This window comes from Bison bison, unplaced genomic scaffold (genome assembly GCF_000754665.1).
Source record: "Bison bison bison isolate TAMUID 2011002044 unplaced genomic scaffold, Bison_UMD1.0 scf7180017864236, whole genome shotgun sequence".
Lineage (NCBI taxonomy): Eukaryota > Metazoa > Chordata > Mammalia > Artiodactyla > Bovidae > Bison > Bison bison.
In genome coordinates this window covers 10065280-10083561 of record NW_011494808.1, presented here as the reverse complement: position 1 = coordinate 10083561, position 18282 = coordinate 10065280, and the positions used below count along the sequence as shown (strand labels likewise).

Sequence of the window (18282 nt, the reverse complement as noted above, 5' to 3'; positions counted from 1 at the left end):
GCCAAAAATGTTAAAAAAAAAAAAAAAAGAGAGAGAAAAAGAGGAGAGAACTCTTAGCTAGTAATTGCCTCCAAGACACGATGCGGCAACACCACGTGGTGTGATGCTGAGTCTGAGTGCAGGGCTTCCGGGGGTTCTGCTTCAAACACACTCATGACGCAGAAAACCACAACCATGTGCTCTGACGGCCGCGTGTTAACATGACTTATTGCGCATGCTTCTATGTCCCGGGTAACAAACAAGCACCATCATCAGTACAGGAGTAAACGCAAAGTCCTGAGATGACGTTAAATAGGTGTGGCTTCCTCTTGGTGCTGATGAGACATGAATGATACCTGATGAGGAAGGGTGACTTAGTTGCTACAGGTTTAGTTGGAGATGAGGTGTAACAAATGTAATCAGCTTAAACAGGGTGTGCTTACAGAGGTGGCACTAATTAAATACCCACTTTCTGAGTGGAGTACACACAAGCTTTCCTCACTGTGTAGTTTAGGCTCAAAGAAGGAACATAACAGTATAGAGATCTTAATGACTCTGGAAAAAAAAGGTCCTGTTAGAATAGCAAAATTCACATTGATTGGCTATTAAATTTCAAATGTTAAAAAAAAATTACTATAAAAGGGGTTTCACTGGCTAGGTGGGTACACTCTAAGAAATTCTTTTTTATTACACCAACCACATTTGCCCATCCCACATAACTAATGTTACTCTACTCATCGACATTTGCTTTTTTTTTTTAAACACTAAAATTCAGGATGGCAGTGTTCTCAAAATTTTTCTTCACAATTTCCTTCTTGGAGTTGATAAATATTCTTTACTTTTCTTGTTTAGCCATGTGTTTTTGCTCTGAAATTTTCTTTTGTCATCATTTATATTCTTCCTGCCATTCTGGGTTTTTTAAATTATGTTTTAGAGGTTTTATCATCTTACTTGTCTTTATGACATGTGTTTGATCCCTGGGTTGGGAAGATTCCCTGGAGAAGGGAAAGGCTACCCACTCCAGTATTCTAGCCTGGAGAATTCCATGGACTGTATAGTCCATTGGGTTGCAAAGAGTTGGACACGACTGAGCGACTTTCACTTTCACTTATCAGTTCTGGAAACACAGAAAAAAAGAGATTCTTAACTTCTTGTTCTTGAATCAGCTTCTCAGAACCATTCAACATCAACAAAGAAAGATGTTGAGGGCTTTCAGCTTGGAGCCAGTCACCAATGTCTTCGATAAGAGGCAATGAATACATGGAACAGGTTTATAGCCATATGTTTCTCTCTTGCAAAATGATAACTTTACTGAGTCCAGTATTAAAAAAAATGCATATTTTTACAACTTAGATCCCTCACTTTGAACCTCTATCCTTAGGCACAACAATGACAATATTCATATATCAACATAGTAAGGAGAGAGAAAAGAGTCAACATGTTGGGAAAAAACCGGAACAGCTAAAATACGGAGCTAGGGCACCTGTCCATGGTGGTGCGGGTGAGGCTGTCCTGGGCTTGTTCTCGACCCGGCCCTGTGGTCTAATGACCCGACGCTTCCGACTTTGTAAGAAGAACCATAAATGAGAGTAAGGGGGAGCAATGCATGCGTATATACGCACATAATGAATGAATGGACGTGTCTATATGCACACACGTGTGCATCATTTTGCCAAGCTTTCATGTATGCAATCTTCATACAGATCAGAAGCTTTTGTGTCACTATGTGAGCAGATGATTATCCAACGTTCTATATCCAAACAGATGATTTTATTAAAAAAAATTTTTTTTTCCATGCAGCTTATTCAGTCAAACTGATGGAGCATTCCCAGGGCCCGTGTGGCTTAGGAATGTCTAAGCAGCAGTGAGTAGGAGAAAATTCTCATCCTGGACACTTCTCTGGTTCAGTTCAGTTCAGTTCAGTCACTCAGTCATGTCTGATTCTTTGCGACCCCATGGACTGCAGCACAACAGCCCTCCCTGTCCATCACCAACTCCCAGACCTTGCTCAAACTCATGTCCAACATGTCAGTGATGCCATCCAACCATCTCATTCACTGTCGTCCCCTTCTCCTCCTGCCTTCAATCTTTCCCAGCATCAGGGTCTTTTCCAATGAGTCAGTTCTTCATATCAGGTCACCAAAGTATTGGAGTTTCAGCTTCAGCATCAGTCCTTCCAATGAACACCCAGGACTGATTTCCTTTAGGATGGACTGGTTGGATCTCTTGCTGCCCAAGGGACTCTTAAGAGTCTTCTCCAACACCACAGTTCAAAAGCATCTGGTGGTCCAGTGATTAAGAATCCACTTTCCAATGCAGGGGATGAGGGTTCCATCCGTGTTTGGGGAACTGCACAGATCAACTAGGCCTCCATGCCACAACTGGAGAGTCCGAGGCCACAACGAAAGATCCCTCATGATGCAGTGAGGCTCCTGTGTGCTGCAACCAAGACTCGGCACAGCCAAATAAGTAAGTATTAAAAGAATTCTCATCCTGACTTTCCTGAAGGCCCCTCAACTCACTATGGTTAATGTCTCCTGTTTGAGCTGGTGTTTGATAGTGGCAACTAAAATGAATCAAAAAGCTGTTTCTACCTATGTGAAGATAGAATTACTTTATTTTGCTTGGGAGGATGATAAAAAAAGTCTGGCCTGGGTAATGTGACTCAAGATTGAGTGTCAGGTGGATTAGGAAGAGGAGAAGGGATTAAAGACTTGGCCCCAGTAGTAGGGGGTGAGCAAAGGTAGGTAAAGATCTTAGCAACAGTAGGTAAAGATTCAGAAAACAAAATGTTCTCCTTAATATCTTCGGACTCGCCTATATCTGACCCTAGAAGAAGAGATGTGAACAGAAGGTATGTGAACACTGGAGAAATGCCAACCTCGCAGAAAAATCACTGCATCATTAGCATTATTGTTTCAGTGCAGTCCCTCCCCAGAAGCTACTAAAGATAGGAAAATTAAGTATATCCACTCATGCACGCCTTACATGGATGCAAGCAAACACACACACACACACACACACACCAGACACATGTTTAAAATCATGCCAAGATTGGGTGAAAAACTCCAGCTAATAGCTTTGACTCTGGGGTTAGCAGTCATCGTCTAGCAGAGTGGAACTTTTGTACAGCGTAACCTCCTGTGCTAGGAGCAGATTGTCAGTCATAATTAAATTGCTATTAGATAGTTTTAAAAGAGCTGAAAGCTTCAGTAGCCTGTCAGGGTAGCTATATTTGCTCCAAGTACAGCTACAATTAAGAAAACACGTACTCTTATTTCTCAAGCATTTACCTTTTTTTGAGAGCTCAAATGTGCATGAATAATCTAAAAATAGTGATTACTGGGAGGATTTGTGCTTATTTTATTTTCCAGCATTGCACCTATTGTGCTAAATTACCCACCTGCTCCTAGCTGTGGTATGAGATAGGTGACAATATTATGCCCATTTTAGAGATAAACTGGGACTAAGAAAGGTTAAGTTAATTGCCTGGTTCACAAAGCAAACACTACTTGAAGTTACTTATGGGTAGAAGGTGGATTTCTAAATAAGTTCCTTGAACTATGGGATTTAGTCAGAAATCCACTAAGGCTGTCTGAGTCAGCTGCATTCCAGTTCCACAGGAATCTCTCACCACCTTTAACTTCTCTATGTTGTTAATGCTGTCTTTTCTAAACTCGGATTTTAATTTGAGTCTTTCATTCTCCTTCTTCCCCTGTAATATGCCTTTCTGCTCAGCAGAGGATCCGGAACCAGGATGCTATATGAACAGCAGTGGTTTTGTGATGGCCGGTTTGATCACCTCTGATTGCATCCATGTGTAAATATCCTGCCAGGCTGGTGCCTTTCCTTGTGACTGCACAGCAGGGCCCTCGAAAAGCTGCTTCTGTACTTTCAATGGGCTGTTTTCTTCCCACCACTTTTAAAAGGCTGGCGCTGACAATGACCTTCATTTGAAGCTTCCATGTTTCCTGAAATGCAAAATCATTCTCCAACCAGAGTTTAGATCCAGCAAGTCATAATGCTCCTAGAAATACTAATTTTCTTTGTTTGTTTTTGATTGCCTTGGATCAAGATATTTTATCTGCAAAAATCAAAGTAATAAGTGGTGTGGAGTGAATGGAGGCTAGCTTTCCCTTTACTCCCCCATCGTCTTTACCAATTCCATTTTCCAGATGGCTCTTTATTTGAATTTAATGCATTCATTTGTGGCTGCACTGGGTCTTAGCTGCTGTGTGTGGGGTTTTCTCTAGTTGCAGCCACTGGGGGCTCCTCTCTAGCCATGTGGTCTGTAGGCTTCTCATCGTGTAGCCTCTCTTCCCCAGGAGCTCAGGCTCTAGAGCATGGGAGGTAGTTGTGGAGCATGGGCTTAGCTGCACCTCAGCATGTGGGATATTAGTTCAGGGACCAGGGATGAACCCATGTCCCTTGCATTGGCAGGCAGATTCTTAATCACTGGACCACCAGGGAAGCCCCTAGATGGCACTTAAGTTAGGTAACTTGTGTAAAGAAAAGGGAGGTGAGCAAGAAAACTGAATGGCTTTCTAAAATTAAATCAGTCATCCATTAGGTCATCAGGGAAACTGGGGAAACTTCTTTAAAATGGAAAAAAAAAAAATAACTTACAGTTCCTCCAAGGAGAGGTAGTCATAGTTCAGTTCAATTGCCCAGTCGTGTCCAACTTTTTGCGATCCCATGGACTAAAGCACAACAGGCCTCCCTGTCCATCACCAACTCCTGGAGTTTACTCAGATGCATGTCCGTCGAGTCAGTGATGCCATCCAACCATCTCATTCACTGTCGTCCCCTTCTCCTCCTGCCCTCAGTCTTTCCCAGCATCAGGGTCTCTTCCATTGAGTCAGTTCTTTGCATCAGGTGGCCAAAATATTGGAGTTTCAGCTTCAGCATCAGTACTTCCAATGAATGTTCAGGACTGATTTCCTTTAGGATGGACTGGTTGGATCTCCTAGCAGTCCAAAGCTCTCTCAAGAGTCTTCTCCAACACCACAGTCCAAAAGCATCAATTCTTCCCCTCTCAGCTTTCTTCACTGTCGAACTCTCACATCCTTACATGACTACTGGAAAGACCATAGCTTTGACTAGACGGACCTTTGTTGGTAAAGAAATGTCTCTGCTTTTTTAATATGCTGTCTAGGTTGGTCATAGCTCTTCTTCCAAGGAGAAAGTATCTTTTAATTTCATGGCTGTGGTCACCATCTGCAGGGATTTTGGAGCCCTCAAAAATAAAGTCTCTCACTGTTTCCATTGTTTCCGCATCTGTTTCCTGTGAAGTAATGTGACCACATGCCATGATCTTGGTTTTCTGAATGTTGAGTTTTAAGCTAACTTTTTCCCTCTCCTCTTTCACTTTCATCAAGAGGCTCTTTAGTTCTTCTTCACTTTCTGCCACAAGGGTGGTGTCATCTGCATATCTGAGGTTATTGATATTTCTCCCAGCAGTCTTGATTCCAGCTTGTGCTTCATCCAGCCCAACATTACTTATGATGTATTCTGCATATAAGTTGAATAAGCTGGGTGACAATATACAGCCTTGACGTACTCCTTTTCCTATTTGGAACCAGTCTGTTGTTCCATGTCCAGTTCTAACTGTTGCTTCCTGACCTGCATATAGGTTTCTCAACAGGCAGGTCAGGTGGTCTGTTATTCCCATCTCTTTAAGAATTTTTCCACAGAGACATATCAGAATTTTAATGGTGGTCATCATGTGCCAGTCTTTTATTTCCTACTTGTATATGTGCATTTAAAACATTTGGATAACAAAATAATTCTGTATAGAACTTTCCTTGGAATTATACATACTTTAAAAAATGTACATGATTTTTAATGACAGCATAGGCTTACAATACATGAATGCTATATATTTAACCACTTGTCTAATATTAGATATTTGTATTATTTTCCTCTTTCCCTATATAATTATCCTACTCATTAATCTTTTAAAATCCATCCTAAGGTTGTTTCCTTATGATAGATTTTCATAAGGGGTGTTCTAGGGACAAAATATGACTATTTTTAAGTCTCGATTCAAGCTGACAAATTAACTGTCTAAACAGTACAAAGGGAGTTTCAGAGGATTCATTTGAAGGGCAATGTACCTTGCAAAACTTGCCCTTCTATAAAATAAATTTCAATACCTTAAAGTTCAATTCTCCAGAATGCCCATGAGATGAGGTTTAATAGCATCAGACTAGACTGGGTGGGAAAGATGCCCTGGATAAGGGTATGGAAGCCACTCCAGGATTCTTGCCTGGAGAATTCCATGTACAGAGAAGCCTGGCGGGCTACCATTCATGGGGTCAAAAAGAGTCAGACATGACTGAAGCGACTCAACATAGCACAGATGTCAGCAAACCCAGGTGATAGCCAGAGATCATTTAGTTACTTTCTCACTGACCAGTTCAGATGATCCAGATTATAGATATGTGAGCAGGAAAGTGGCCAGTATCCATACAAACAACAAAGAGCTTTTTGAGGTGTTTATCTATAACATTCAATATAATGGCACGATGGTCCAACTTTTGTGTGTCCGAAGGGGAAAAAAGTTATCTTGACTCTCTACACCTGAACTGTGCAACTGGCACCAATAGCCTCCACATCCTCTCTCTGTTTTTATTCCTCCAAATGGCAAGTTGGAAGGACTGATGCTGAAGCTGACGTGCCAATACTTTGGCCACCCAATGTGAAGAGCCAACTCACTGGAAAAGGCCTTGATGCTGGGAAAGATCGAGGGCAGGAAGAGAAAGGAATGACAGAAGATCAGATGGTTGGATGGCATCACCTACTCAGTGAACATGAGTTTGAGTAAGCTCCGGGAGTTGGTGACAGACATGGAGGCCTGGCATGCCGCAGTCCATGGGGTTGCAAAGAGTTGGACTCACCTGAGCGACTGAACTGAACAGAAGATTCTGTTTGGCCTGAGCATGAAACCACTCTTAAAAGAAATGGCATGTAAAAGTACACAGTAAGAAAAGTCCTCTTGACACAACACTGAGATCACTTATTCTAGCTGTTTATGCATGAGAAGTCACTAAACATGAAATAACTAAACTCTGAATGTTGACAGCTACATAAAATTCTTTGGTTAGATAATATATTCCAAATCACCCATATTGCAATTTCCAACGTACATTATTTAAGAATTGTAAGAATCTAAAAAATTCCAGCAGAACTATTCAAATCCCTAATGATGCTGCCATCAAGGTTTTGCATTCATTATGTCAGCAAATCTGGAAGACTCAGCAGCGGCCACAGGACTGGAAAAGGTCATATCCTCATCCCAATTCCCAAGAAGGGTGGTAACAAAGAATGTGCTAAGCATTGGACAACTGCACTTATCACCCATGCTGGGAAGGTTATGCTTAAAATCCTGCATGCTAGGCTTCAGCACTATGCAAACCAAGAACTTCCAGATGTCCAAGCTGGATTTAGAAAAGGAAGAGGAACCAGAGATCAAATTGTCAACATCTGCTGGATGATAGAGAAAGCAAGGGGACTTCAGGAAAACATGTATCTCTCTTTAACTGACTATGCTAAAGCCTTTGACTGTGGGGATCATGACAAACTGTGGAAAGCTCTTACAGAGATGGGAATACCAGACCATCTTTCCTGTCTCCTGAGAAACCTGTATGCGGGTCAAGAAGGAACAGTTAGAACCCTGCAGAGAACAATTGATTGGTTGAAGATTGAGAAAGGAGTATGACAGGGCTTTCTGCTGTCATCCTGTCTGTTTAATCTACACACTGAGCACATCATGAGAAATGCTGGGCTGGATGAGTGACAAGCTGGAATCAAGATAGGCGGGAGAAACATCAACAACCTCAGATGTGCAGATGATACCACTCTAATGACAGAAAGAGAAGAGGAACTAGAGAGCTTCTTGATGAAGATGAAGGAGGAGAGTGAAAGAGCTGGTTTAAGACTAAATAAAAAGTCTAAGATCATGGCATCAGCCCCATCACTTCTTGGCAAGTAGAAGGGGGAAATGTGGAAGCAGTGACAGAGCTCCTCTCCTTGGGCTCAGAATCACTGTAGACGGTGACGGCAGCCGTGAAATCAGATGTTTGCTTCTTAGCAGGAAAGCTATGACAAACCTAGACAGTGTGTTGAAAAGGAGAGACATTACTCTGCTGACAAAGGTTCGTATAGTCAAGGCTGTGGTCTTCCCAGTGGTCATGTGCGGTGTGAAAGCTGGACAGTAAAGAAGGCAGAGCACCAAAGAATTTATGCCTTTGAACTGTGGTGCTGGAGGAGACTCCTGAGAGTCCTTTGGACAACAAGGAGATCAAACCAGTCAATCTTAAGGGAGATCAACCCTGAATATTCACTGGAAGGACTGATGCTGAAGCTGAAGCTATAGTATTTTGGTCATCTTATGTGAACAGATGACTTTTTGGAAAAGACCCTGATGCTGGGAAGGATTGAGGGCAGGAGAAGAGGGTGTCAGAGGATGAGATGGTTGGACAGCATCACCAATGCAATGAACATGAACTTGGGCAAACTCTGGGAGATTGTGAAGGACCGGAGGCCTGGTATGCTGCAGTCCATGGGTCTCAAAGAGTTGGACATGAGTGGGTGACTGAACAACAACAAAAAGAGTAGATGTGTGTCATGTATAATGGATTCACTTTGCTGTACACTTGAAACTAACACAGCGTTGTAAATCTACTATAGGTCAAAAGATATTTTGAAAAAAAGAATTGTGGCTCCAGTCCACTCTCTGATAGAAACTTCTGGGGTGATGGGAATGGTCTTGATCTGTAGGCACCAATATGATGGCCTTTAGTCACACTCTTCAGCACTTGATATGAGGCTACTGCTACTGAATTGGTGATTGATTTCGATTTAAATCATCATCTAAGGCTAGTGGTTACCACATTAGATAGTACAGCTCTTGTACTCAAGCATGTCCTGCATGAGCATGTGTAACACAGCGGCTATGTGGCTGAGCTGTCTTTTTTTAATCATTTGTAGAAAGTTTAAAGAAGGCATGACAGCAGTCATGTGATAGAAGAGTCTCCATCTGTTTTTTCCATCTAACTGAAGTCTTATCATCATCCCAGAAGATCTTGAAGAGATGTGATAGATATCTCTGGGCCTTAATAATAACAAGGCCATGAACTTGGACTACCACTGACTGGCTTAAATGAGTTCTTCACTTGAAACATGAAATGACAAATCTCTATAGAGGAAACAAGTCTTTACACAGTCTCTTCCTGAACAGAGGCACAAACTGGACCTGGGCTTCTTGAAGGCAACTCCTGGATTTTGCTCAAATTTTCATTCTAAGGACCCAATGCATGGCAGTCAATCAGTGAAGATTAGCAAAGTACTGGGTATTAATAAAGATCAACAAACACATATTCATAAAGAGAGTTATGAGCTCAGGTTCTGAGATGGTATAAGCCAGAGTTTGTCTCTACTAGCTGTGAGGTTTCAATGTACTGAAGTGTTGCAGGAGATGCATTTTTTATCTTAAGGTATTATTTCTGGCATACCCACATGCTCAATAAATTTTAGTCAATCTTCTCTTTCTTCTTCTTAACATTGTTTTCATGTTTAAGCAAAAATTTAGAAATCTCTAAGCATTTTAAAATTTAGTCAAGTCTGTCTTTCGATAAAGTGACTTTTCTCTATATTAAAACTTAGTGAGGGAAAATAAGCTCTGTGTAGGCACAAAAAAGCTGGAATGTGCTTAGTGAAAATGATCAAATGTTACCACTTTAAGTCATCACCAGAAAAATCTGCCAAATTAGTAATGAGTCTGCTTATAAAATTTCAAAGGATTTTTTTTTCAATTATATACAGAAACTCATTAAAATTGGCTAAGCAAAGCATTACCTAGCAGGATGTTTGGGGGGAATTTCTGTAAAGAAAGAGACAAAACATATCTTTTTATAATATCTGTGTCCATAACATAAAAATAAGAGGAGACTTCAAGGTCTCTTATAAAGAGTATATCCTCTTACGGTGTTGCAAGCATTCTTAGAGTTTTTTGAATCATGCTAGCAAGTTCAGGAGAACTGCTTTTCCTCCCAAATTAAAAAAAAAAAAGAAAGAAAGAAAGAAATCCTATATTCCAGTACTATTCCAAAAAAATAACTAACTTTGAATGGTTATACTGTAGTGAAAAATAAAAACAGAAAGCACACGAAATAACACAGCAACCCAGCTGGGGCTTCCCAGGCAACTCAGTTGTAAAGAACTTGCCTGCCATGCCTGAGACACAAGAGATGCGGGTTCCATCCCTGTGTTGGGAGGATCTCCTGGAATAGGAAATGACATCCCAATCCCTATTCTTGCCTGGAAGCTTCCATGGAAAGAGGAGCCTGGAGGGCTACAGTCCATGGGGCCACAAAGAGTCAGACACGACTGAGCAACTGAGCAGACAGCAGCTGCTGTGATTCTGCTAATAATCATGTCATAATATTTCATCCTCACAAGGTGCATATGGCCTCTTAACTCCATGAGAGAGAGAGAGAGAGAGATGAACAGAGACAGAAAGAGAGAGAAAGGGCCCCAAAGACAATTGCCTTGCCAAGGTTCACGTAGAAAAGTTCTCTGCAGATTTGAGGTAAAAATTAAATCTGATCACTTCTAGTTCACTCTAGTCTATTCCATTAAGCTGTAACAAAGGCAGTATTTGATGGAAATTGTTTTCCCAATATTTATGATTAAGAATCCATTTTCCAGCCAAAATGTGGAAACTAGCCTAAATGCCCATCAACAGATGAGTAGATGAAGACGAGTAATGCCCATACGCAATGGAGAACTGCTCAGCCAAAAAAAAGACTGAATAATGCCATTTGCAGCAACATAGACGTCCCTAGAAATTAATTATAATACTAAGTGATGTGAGCCAGACAGATAAAGAAATACATGATATCACTTATATGTGGAATCTTAAAAAATAATACAGATGAACGTATTTACAAAACAGAAACAGACTCACAGACTTCAAAAAGAAATGTACAGTCACCAAAGGGGAAACAAGAGCGGAGGGGCGGGGCGCAAATCAGGAGGCTGTGATTAGAGCAGGAAAACAGCAGGGACCTATGTTACAGCACAAGGAACTCTACTCAATATTCTGTGTGTGTATGTTAGTCACTCAGTCATGTTTGACTCTTTGTGACCCCATGGACTGTAATTTGCCAGGCTCCTCTGTCCATGGAATTCTCCAGGCAAGAATACTGGAGTGGGTAGCCATTCCCTTCTCCAGGGGATCTTCCCAACCCAGGGATCGAACCCAGGTCTCCTTATTGCAGGTAAATTCTTTTGTCTGAGCCACCAAGGAAGCCCACTCAATATCTATAATAACCTATATGGAAAAAGAATCTGAAGAAGAACGAATATACGTATAACCGAATCACTTTGTCGTACATATGAAACTAATACAACATTGCAAATCACCTATTCTCCAATAAAATTTTAAAAAGAAGAATGCGTTTTCCAAGATTAACAGTAAAACATGTCTTGAAGGTGGTTGACTTCCCGTAAACAGCCCATAAGTGCATAACTCTCCACTCAGTGTCACAGGCCTTAGGTCATGTCTACGACATGTTTCCAAAGGGATGAAAAAGAAAACTCTTAGAATTACAATGCAAATGCAAAAGACACATCTCCCCATTCTGCAGCCGGATTGCTTCCGATGACAACTGATATTCAAACCTGGTTCCCTGAAAAACACAGCCAAGTCTTTATCGGTGTTTTCCTATTAATAAAATCCGGATCTAAGAAGAAATTGGAGAAGTCTTTTAAAGATCTATTGATGGAAGCAGTGGTGGGCATGATTGTGGTCTGCTCTGAGTGCAGCTGGCAAGATGGTCCTTTAAGAGAACTAGAAAACAGGGATTCAGCGGACTGCTTGCTATCAAACGGGTCCTGCTTTCCATTAGCATCATGGACCGACAACTCTAAATAGTGTCAGTGTGCAGAATCCTCTCTGACAACCATTTTACTGGTCTATATTCTAAACAATGGATGTAGTTCTGATGAGATCTAGTATTTATTAAATTAGCAAACCATCTGCTCCATCTGTCGAACTCTCTACTATGCAGCCATCCCCAGAAACACACAAATCCGACTACAAGCTTCAGTTTCACTAGTCATTTCAGAGCAGTTCAAAATCCTCTGAGCTCACAAAGGCTGGAATTCATGCGCCTGTAGTACGACCTTTCTTAATGTAAACAACAGATTGTAAATGGACAAGGAGAGCAATGTGATCATAAAGGTGGATGGACGGAGAATCTGTCACACAGAGTGAAGTAAGTCAGAAAGAGGGGAAAACAGTATATTAATGCATATATGTGGAGTCTGGAACGGTGATGCTGATGAGCGAATCTGCAGGGCAGGAGTAGACTTGCAGACGCAGAGAGGACGTGCGCGTGGGAAGCGGGGAGGAGGGGTGAATGGGAGCCTGGGGCTGACACACGCACACTATCGTGTCACACAGCTCGTGGGAGGCCGTTACACAGCACAGGAGCTCAGCTCAGCGCTCCATGGCCTGCAGGGGTGGCGCTTGGAGGCCGTGGGGCGGGGCTCACGAGGGCGGGGACCCGTGTATACAGGTGGCTGGTTCACTTTGCTGTGCAGCAGAAGCGGACACAGCATTGTAAACAACTATGCCCCAAACTTGAGGAGACTCAGTTCTGCTGCTCTGTGTGGCCCCTCGCAGGTCCGGCCTGTGAGGGACGGGCCAGGCGCTCTGTCTGTGCAGGTGAGCTCCTTTGGCCCTCGTCAGCGGCTGGCGAGGTGACGCGGCCTGTCCTGGGGGCCTTCGCTTCCTGTCTCCTTCTCCCACCGCGATAACCCCCCAAAGCCCAGGGACCCTCACACCGCTGTCTCCGCGCCTGCTTCTGGTGGCCCCAAACGAGAACCCAGCTCAACGATCTTATGGTGAGGCCGCCGAGGACCACTCCCACCCCGGACAGGACAGGGGCGTGCGTCCGGCCTCGCCGTCTACAGTGCCCCCGCGGGTTTCCGCTCGGCGTAACCCGCGGGGAGATGTCTGACGCGGAGAGAAAAACACCTTACAGGGAAGAGACGTGGGGGTCACGGTGTCCCCCTGGGCTGAAACCTCAGAGGGGACACGCCTAGAAAGGGGCTCAAGTCAGGGTGACAACCCATCACCTCCTAAGCCTCCAGGTGAGAAGGTTACGCTAGTTCTCAGCTCTGCCTGCAAAACACCTGGCAACAGTTTTGCTTTTTTTTTTTCTTTTCCCAAACACTATAGCTTCCCAGGCCCTGGCTATATAACAAATCAAAATCCCTGGATGTAGGAAATATATTTAGGATATATAATAGGATATATTTGTAGGATATATGGACCTTCCAGGTGGTTAAGTGGTAAAGAATCCCATGTCCAGTCCCTGACTCAGGAAGATCCGCTGGAGGAGGGCATGGCAACCCACTCCAGTATTCTTGCTTAGAGAACTTCATGGATAGAGAAACCTGGTGAGCTATACAGTCCATAGGGCTGCAAAGAGTCAAGACATGACTGGACAACTAAACAGCAGCAGCAGCAATAGGATATACAATAAATCAGAATCCCTGGGTGTATATATATTAATACATACAGAAATATATTTAAATAAGCATAAATGCATATATATTTAAATATACTTACATATAAATTTATTTATATATAAAGATATATACTTTTCTATCCATACAAAGTATACGAATATATATTTATACATATAAAATACATACATATTTAAGGCTCCAAATGCAATTCTGACACACAAACCATAAATGACCATAGAACTGGAATATGGAAAATGCTGACCTGATGTGATAAAATCAAATTAGTCATTCCTTCTTTGCTCTTAAATCAAATAAGTCATTCCTTCTTTGTTCTTAATGAGACATCTCTGATCAGAATTCAGGAAGGACATCCAAATTCTTAATAAATTAACTGCAGCCTCCAAGGGTATGGTTTGTTTATCTATCAAAATGGGCCTCCCCTCAAAATGAATGTTTCTCTGTCATGATGGGGAATGACCAAGAATTCTCGAGCACTGAATGGACATCCAATGATATCCACTCTCTTCCATGACCATGCACCCAGGAAGCACGTCTTTGCAGGAGGAAAGAGGGGGAAATCTGAAGGCTTAGATTCCGACTTGGGGCCAGATGCTCTTCTGCGTGTCCCAGTCCCTGCCCTCCTGAACTCTCCCTGACTACGACTCATGCCGCCTGCAGGAGGGGCGTGTGTGCGTGGAAGGAATTGTCCCCCACCTGCAATTACACCCTTAGAGGCTTGAGGTCAATACTGGAATGTTACTTGGGCAGCAGTGATTGGTCAAAGACTCCATCGGTGCACAGCTGCACTATTAACTCAGGGTAAGATTCACAAATGATTCTTGTCCTACTGTAACGGCTGACAGAGACCTGGCAATGACCCCAGTCTTTCAGAGAAAAGCTGGTCTTGGGCCAAAGGGCTGGCTAAAATCTCAGGCAGGACATAAATAAATAAATAGATAAAATCTTTATATAAGTCAATATAAATATATTCTCTCTCCATATATGTATTATATATATATATGTATATATGTATATCTAGTTAGGCTTATATAGAGATATATAACATCTTTAAATATATATATATATATAAACATAGATATACAGAAAGAGCAAGTGGATGGAATCAAAATATATCCAAAGAGGATTCCATACTGGCTTATCAGTATTTTCAGTTCTGCTATATTAAAGTTTAGTGTTTAAGTTAGAGAGACCTGGGCTTGAATAATGGCTCATCACCTAAATGATCACATGTCTTCTCTGAGCCTCAATCAAAGCAGGGGAATAGTATCTTTAGGTTGTCAGAAAGAATAAGTAAAATCTTTCACATAGATATCTTACCTCAAGATAAGGTAAAATGTCTTATCTTGCTTCTGTCTATAGGAAGCATTTTCTTAAGGTTAATTGTCCGGTTCAAATAAATTTAGCCCAAACAACATTATTTACCATAAAAACCATAATAAGGAGGTTTTAACCAAAATCGCATGGAATTGTGCAACCCAATTTTGCAACTCTATTATTGGTGCAACTTTAGAAAATTTCATTTAGAAGCAAATGCATGAAAATAACATAGCAATCTAGAAATCATATAAACACAAAGCTGATGCTTTAGAATTATATTTTACTGACTCTCCTTGTGTTTATAAAACACACACACGCATCCACAGCACGGCATGGGAGCCCTGGAAACCCTCCACTGCCCGCATGCCAATGGCACTTTGCTTGCCATTCTTACTTTTTAATGGTTACTGAGTTCCGTGTAACAATTGCCAGTTTTCTGCCACCCCTCTGTCCCCTGCTGCAAAGACCTCATCTATTCAGAGGAGCATAATTGCAGAGCTGTTGAGACAGAGAAGGAATCGCTGCATCTCACCACTGTTGTGGGCCTCCAGCTGGGAGGCGGAGTTGACAGCAACCTTGCAGAGGGAACAGTACAGCAGCCTCTTGGCCTTCTCCTCCTCAGTCTCCGTGGAAGGACAGGAGCTGTTGCCACTGGCTGTGGTGGGGCTCTTCTCCACTTTAGAGGTGATCTCCGTTGTCATAACACTGCTTTTGCGAATTTCCACAGTTGTCGTTGATATTGCTGGTGTCCCTGTGGTACTATCTGCAGTCAAAATAGCACAGGAGAAAAGGCAAAGACAGTGCATTATCTTTCCCCATTTGAAAACGCATCCCCGACATTGCATTCTGGTAATAATGAGAAGAGCGACTAGCTCCGAGCCCCTGTCGACCACGCGGCAATCATCTCCTGAGGAAGTGACACAGACGCACACTTACAGTTGGGTCTGTCGATAGAACACATTTGGACAATTTTTGAAAATAAATACAAATAGGCTTTACCATGTTTTCTTGAGGTAAATAAACATGCTCAAAGTTATCTTGTTAATGTGTGGCCTTACTTAAATATTCTTTATAGTGCACTGTGCTTTGTATATGTCTCCCAGGATGGCTTTAAAAAATACAATGGAGAGTAAATACGTCTAAGGTATGTTCATTTCTCTTTACGACTTGTCTTTCTATTTTCTTCTACATCTCTTTCTTTAATTTAAAACAAAATAGGTAAAATAGGGCTTCCCTGGTGGTCCTGTGGTTGAGAAACCGCCTTGCAATGCAGAGGATGCTGGTTCGATCCCTGGTCTGGGAAGATCCGACGTGCCGTGGGGCACCCGAGCCTGTGTGCCATGACCGCTGAGCCTGCATCCTGCAGTGACTGAAGCCTGTACGCCCTAAGGCTGTGCTCCAGAACAAGAGACGCCACCACAATGAGAAGCACACAGACTGCATCCAGAGAGTAGCCCCCGCTCCCTGGAGCTGGAGAAAGCCCGTGTGCAGCGACAAAGACCCAGAGCAGTCAAAAACAAATACAATGAAATAAAATCACAGCCAAGACCCTTTAAAAAAGTTGGTTGTGATCCTGTGCATGCCTGTATAAAATAAATGGGAAGTAAAGAACCCTGATGTCACACCGCTTTGTCAAGATCAAAGGTTTATAAAATTCTTGCCTTATCTACAAAAAGCTGTATGTTCAACAAATACAAAAATCATCCATATACAAACAAGACAAATTCTAATCTGGCATATTTATTAAGCATATGCCCTGTACCAGGATGAGTTCAGGGAGCGTGTGACACAAAAGTATTCAAACACCAATGGTGACTCTTCATATGGAATTCACGGACTGGTCACACCACGTTAATGTCACAGCTTTCAAGAGCATGATAACCAGGAAGGCGTTGATGCACTGTAACCCTACAACCCTTCTGGCTCTGAAGTCTGACTCTAAACCTGGAGAGGTCAGCCTCCAAAGTGAGCCTACCTTGTCTTAGCTTCACTTGGGTAGACACAGCTCCCAACCCAAATAGGCTGGTTAACATGGTGTGAGCAACGTCTGCCAAGTCCAGTATGAATCGCAAATGTGCTCCAGGCCCTGTGCTTTCTGTTTTTATATCCCTTTTCACTGCCTCCCGGCTGGCTAACTCTTAACCTCCTACTCAGAATATTCCCAGGCAGCCTCTCCAGCCACAGCTGCTCTTGGAGCTGTCTCTCCTCCCACAGGTTGCTGGGCTCACTATGCAACGCCGCCCTAAACACCCGGGGTAAAGGGAGCGGGCAGTGGCTATAAAGGACAGTGGTACCTGCAGTGAGGGGCTTCCTCATAAAATGTAGTTCTCGTTAATTTCTGTTACCAACCAGCCTTTGAACTTGGATTTTCACTTTGATCTGGAGAGAGAGGTGGGAATGTGGGTAAGGCTGGTGTCAGCTTCTTTCCCAAATGTGGCACAGAAACACTAGCCAGTCGGAAGATGAATGGGTTCTTGCTGTTTGTTTTTCATTAATTAATTTTTATTAAAAAATTTGAACTATAATTGATTTACAAAGTTTCAGGTGTATACAAAGTGATTCTGCAATATACATATATGTATATATATTTAGCTATTATATGTCTACATACACACATAGGTAGGCATATAATAGCTAAACATATATCCATGTTGTGTGTGTGTGTATACACACACACACATACTATATATGTGTGTATGTGAATATATTCTTTTCTGGATTCTTTTCCATTATAGGGGATGCTGAGGGATATTGAATAGAACAATTTATCTGGACCTTCCCTTTGCCCTGACCCTTCATATACTTTTAACCACTTATTCAGCCATAATGCCATTAAGGTCCCCTGCAGTATCATGGAGAACATCTTATAACCATGTTAGAAAAAATAATCATAGTGCCATCACCAGTTTTTCTCATAGCAAGAGAAAAATAAAATTAGCTAACACCAATTTTGGCCACAAGAATGCATTACCTTGAACATGGAAAGGCCCACTTCCTGACTAGTCTTGTCTTCTAAGGTACCAACATTAAAATATCAGGTAATACCAGAAAATTTCAAATCCTAAAAGATGACCCTGTTAAAGTGCGGCACTCAATATCCAGCAAATTTAGAAAATTCAGCAGTGGCCACAGGACTGGAAAAGGTCAGTTTTTATTCCAATCACAAAGAAAGGCAATGCCGAAGAATGTTCAAACTACGGCACAATTGCACTCATCTCACACACTAGCAAAGTAATGCTTAAAATTCTCCAAGCTAGGCTTCAACAGTACATGAACCAAACTTCCAGATGTTCAAGCTGGATTTAGAAAAGGCAGAGGATCCAGACATCAAGTTGCTGACATCCGTTGTATCGTAGAAAAAGTAAGAGATTTCCAGAAAAAAATCTACTTCTGCTTCACTGACTATGCTAAAGCTTTTGACTG

At 42.1% G+C, this 18282-nt stretch overlaps 1 protein-coding gene across 1 annotated transcript in view; it reads right to left on the bottom strand.

Moving 5' to 3' along the window:
- The window catches only part of ZNF385D (zinc finger protein 385D), a 275444-nt gene that overhangs the window by 4846 nt on the left and 252316 nt on the right, over positions 1 to 18282 (bottom strand). Inside the window, exon 5 of the mRNA XM_010846455.1 lies at positions 15392 to 15622. Within this exon, the coding sequence (XP_010844757.1) occupies positions 15392 to 15622 (231 nt within the window). The remainder of the gene's footprint in view (positions 1 to 15391; positions 15623 to 18282) is intronic.